The 4,533-nt window shown below is 37.7% G+C and overlaps 1 protein-coding gene across 1 annotated transcript in view; it reads left to right on the top strand.

Moving 5' to 3' along the window:
* LARS2 (leucyl-tRNA synthetase 2, mitochondrial) overlaps positions 1–4,325 on the top strand; it is an 81,190-nt gene extending 76,865 nt beyond the window's left edge. The window contains exon 20 of the mRNA XM_010187199.1: positions 3,959–4,325. Within this exon, the coding sequence (XP_010185501.1) occupies positions 3,959–4,138 (180 nt within the window). The 3' untranslated portion in view covers positions 4,139–4,325. The remainder of the gene's footprint in view (positions 1–3,958) is intronic.
* The last annotated feature ends 208 nt before the right edge of the window (positions 4,326–4,533 follow it).

Genomic DNA, 4,533 nt, shown 5'->3' with positions numbered 1-4,533 from the left:
TCAGCAGGGTTTTTTGAGGAGGGAAGAGACTGGTTGGATTTAAGGGAAGTTGTGTTGGTGTATATTTCCTTAAGGTATCTTTGCAAATAATTTCATATGTTGCCTGATCTCTCAGTCACAGTCCACTTGAAGAGAATGAGAAAAGCTGCTAAAAACCCTATTTTTTCTAACATCCAACATACATCCTTAGCAGAGGCCACAGAGTATATTTTTTGGAAGAAATTTTCGATTGGCATCTTTACCCAAACCAAGGAGGAGGACTGAAGTGCCAGCTGGGGTTAATAGCAGATGTAGCCTAATAATCACTGTGGGTATATTGCTTTTTTTCTTAAGTGATAAGTATGTATTTATACCAGCAAAAAGGTCATATATCCACAAAAATCTTCACTTGGGTATAATTACTTTGCTCAAGCTTAAAATAAGCCTTCACCTTCAAGCACAACTAGCAAACATCTTAAATTCCAGTGTTCAGTTTATACGGAAGTCATGAATGAGAAATTGTGTAATTATAGAAACTTTTTTTGCAATTGTGGTTAAAGCAAACATGTTCTTAAAAATATCTTTAAAACTTCAGCAATACAGGGAGGACTCTGAACTCAGTGTTTTTAAGACTATACAGCTGAACGTGAAAACACCTAAACATTTCACTGATGTTTTTCTGCTGATGTTAAAATCTCCTTCTCAAAAAAAGAAACCAGAAAAATAAAAATTCATTTTGCCATTATGAAAATTCTTTGTTTCTTTCCCTGGTTGACTTTGTCAAAGCCATAGCTTTGTGTAGAAGTCTTGTAATAAAAGAAAAAGCAACCCCTGTGGTCTCAGTCACGTATTAGTGGAAGAATATGATATATGTAAACACCTTTCTGTGTTCTGAGAAAGCAAGTGGCTGGAAGATCAGAGATACCCATTCAAACTCTGAATACTTCTTAAAAATAGTGCCTGAGGGGTGTGCCTTGCTTTCTACTGTAAGAGTAAGGCAAAAGGGAAATATGGAGGAGCAGAGAGAAATCATCATAAATGTGAATATTTTAAAGTCTTGTGGACACTGTAGGTTTTTGTATGGCTGTAAAAATAAATTGCCCTCATTAAACCAAGAAACACTCGACATAGGGAGGAACTGCAAAGAGGCAGTGTCTCTTCACAAGGCTGCAGTCACACAGAGTCTTTGGGCCACAACCCTATTCTTCTCGAGACATCAAACTGCCTCAGGCTGGCAGGGGTTTGCCTGCTGAGACATTATGCTTTTATTTCTCTTGGCACAAAATACTTCATTATTTCCTGTCTGTGCTGGAGTTACGTCTTTCCATATTTAACCCAAAGCAGCAAAAGCAACCAACTTACTGCATCCTTGGCTGATACAATACAGATTGCCTACAAGAAAGGCATCAAAATTCACTGGATATGCGTGGTATCTGTTATTCTGAATGGTGTTGCAAATTTGAATATTTTTAATTGTACCATATATTGTTAATGCTGTGAAAAATTTGACCTAAATGTCATGTACATTTTATCCTGTCAACACACTTCTGACTAGCATTCCTCACATTTTCTAGGTGGTGCAGAACTGTTAGCAGCTGTGGTCTTAAATAACTAACTGATGTTTTTATAAAAAGAATTTAAAAGCTGGTATCATTTTTCTTGCTTTGGTGTATGAGGAAGTCACAGATATTTATTTTCTTTTTTTGCTTCTCAGAAGGATTATGCATCACTGGTAAAAAAATATTTGTGTTGAACTAAAAATTCCTATCTGCAGCTTCCAGGTGCTTATTTTTCAGTCTTTTGTGATTTCATTTCATCCTTCATAACCTCTTTATTTCCCTTTAGATCCAAAATAGTCTAAAATGGTTATGCAGGTCTGGTGGGATACAGAGAGAGAGATGGAGGCATAGCAGAACATATTTGTCCTGCTGAGAACCTAACCCCCCAACTAAAAGAATATGTGAATAGGATGCTTGTTACACACAGTGTGTGATTAAATCTGCAGATGCTTATTCTAAGAACGGCGTTAATATGTTTGACTCTGCATCACGGTACCTACGATACAATGAAAGCCATGCTGCAAACATAACCAATCTGCTGTTTGCTGGGGTTTTCAGGCTTAGCTGGCAGCACGGTGTGGGAAGATCAGGAGAGATGCTGTGGGAAGGTACACAGTGTCGGGTCGCCCAGGCTCCTCGACCTTTCTAGGAAAACACCACCATTTATTTACTATGTTGATTTAGACCGCTTGGCGTTTCTGTTGAGCAGAGCACCAAACAGGCTAGCTGTGGCCAGTTTCCCCCTGCCAACATCCATCCTCTGGGACATATTAATTTGCATCACGGGGGACAGTGAATGACATTTTCAGTATAGTTTTGCATAGTTTTGAACTACAGGCTGTGTGTCCTAGCAGCGAGCTCACAGACTTGTTTTACATTCTCACTAAAACTCTACCCATTTGGACTTTTACCATTTTCTTCTTCCTGTGGAATGTATTTATTCTCTGAAGTGCCCCATCAAAAAGAACTACTTGTCTTGTAAGCTTTAAAAATTAATACTTCTGTATTTTTCAAGGTATTTACTTTGCACGAGGGGCTAAAGGCAAAGTTTAGCACAGCCAGCCTTTTATGATACCATGTTGTGGATGCATGTAAGAATAGTTAAAAGCCTACCTACATTATCACTACGAATTAACGTCAAGTCTAGTCAAAAAACAGAAATTACTCATCCCAGCTGCATTTGAGGTTTCATCTTGTTCCTTAAAAATCTGTCCCAACTTCCTCTCTCAGAGAATTGCCCAGATTATTTTATTTTCAATAAAATACAAACTAGGTAAGTGAAGTAGGTCTCTCATTTCTGGTATGTTGCATACATGTATCTTGCGTAAATCCAGGTGAAAACCAAGCGGTGTGCATTTTTATGTCCAAGCTGTATGAAGCAATATACATTACTTTTACATGATTGAAACTCATTACAACGATGTGTAAAGGTCAAAGAACTGCAGTACCTGCAGCAGACTTTTATGCAAGTAATTTGATTGAACTGAATTAAAACATTCAAATTATTTCATTTGCTAAAATGTACAGTTGAGATTCTTTTTATTAATCCACTGAAAGTACTCCGTACAAATCTGAAAGCTTTCATAATAATGAATTTTACACTAATTCCAGAAAGGTACTTAGTACGACTCTGTAGTCTGTCAGTTATCTGCTCTTACTGGATGACAGAAAATATTTGTAAGACCATTTTATAGATTAAAGTGATTCCCACTGAAGGTCTTACTCAGTTTTACACGATTCTGCCCTGCTGATGCAAAACCAGTATGGAAGCTGCTCTGAAAACCCAGCCACACAGAGGAAAGCATTACTTTATGAGTGGTTGTCATCTCTGCGGTTAGAGTTGACTTAATGAATCATGTGTTTAGTACAAATGCAACGTATAAAGAGTTAAAGCCTATTTTTCTAAAAATGAGGGTTGATGAATCCTACAGATACCTTTTCAGCCACAGATATTTTTATTTTAGTAAATCTTGCGATTGGATCTCTGTAAGGAATCGCTTAGCTGTAAAGAATCCAAATTTTAGCCTAGAAGTATGTACAAACCAGGATTCCCACCTGACAAACCATTATGTTCACTCTTATTATTCAGCTTGTGTAACTATCATGTTTTTAAACTTTAAAGGTTGCTGCATTGCATAGTCACATGCTACTTGCTATCTTCAAAACTAAGACTTCCTATTGCCACTTCTTCAATTTTCCTTAAGTATTGTTAGTCAGAGTTTCATCCTCTTATTTTATGGTAGAGGGACAGGAGGTACAGAGAATTTTATCCTCTACTTAAAAAGTCTGGTGTTGGAGGAAAGAGTTTGATCCACTTCCCCCCCATTCTCTGTGAAATTACACGGATTGGATTCAAGAAATGCAATTGCATCAGTCCAGTAACTTGTGTTTTTTCTTGTTTTCATGTTTCTCTCTTTCAGATCAATAACAAAGCTTGCGGCAAAGTTTTTGTGCCTCAGCAAGCAGCCCGCAGTTTTGCAGAAGTCCACGAGCTCGTTCTCCAAAGTGAACTCGGACTCAAGCATCTCCAGGGACGAACCATTAAAAAGGCCTTTCTCTCTCCCAGAACTGCCCTTATCAACTTCTTGGTGCAAGAATAGCAAAGACTCTGCTGAGCTGTAAATGGGAACTGGAATATTTCGAGATGAAACCAATACAGAAATACCAGTTATTGGTTATTTAAATCTCCTGTAATGGTGGGCAAGAAATGTTATTAAAATCAAGTTGCTGCTAAATATTTCAGCGTGGACAAATGTGCAGAATTGAAAGTTTCTTATCAGGTCATGGTGAGATATTGTTTGTATTCTCTGGGGGAATGAGCAGGTAGCACAGAAGAACTAAATGATTGTAACAGAATGCAAATTATATAAAGCGCGGAGGTTTTAGTGTCAGCCTAAGGAATATATCCTGTTGGAAAGTTGGCTTGGCTAAATGCAGACACACAAATATGATTTCAGGACTAAACAACTGCCCTGAGTATGTGCTGTACCAAATG

Source organism: Mesitornis unicolor, unplaced genomic scaffold (assembly GCF_000695765.1).
Source record: "Mesitornis unicolor isolate BGI_N332 unplaced genomic scaffold, ASM69576v1 scaffold35956, whole genome shotgun sequence".
Lineage (NCBI taxonomy): Eukaryota > Metazoa > Chordata > Aves > Mesitornithiformes > Mesitornithidae > Mesitornis > Mesitornis unicolor.
The sequence above is the reverse complement of the archived record's forward strand: the minus strand, read 5'-3'. Positions and strand labels throughout refer to the sequence as shown.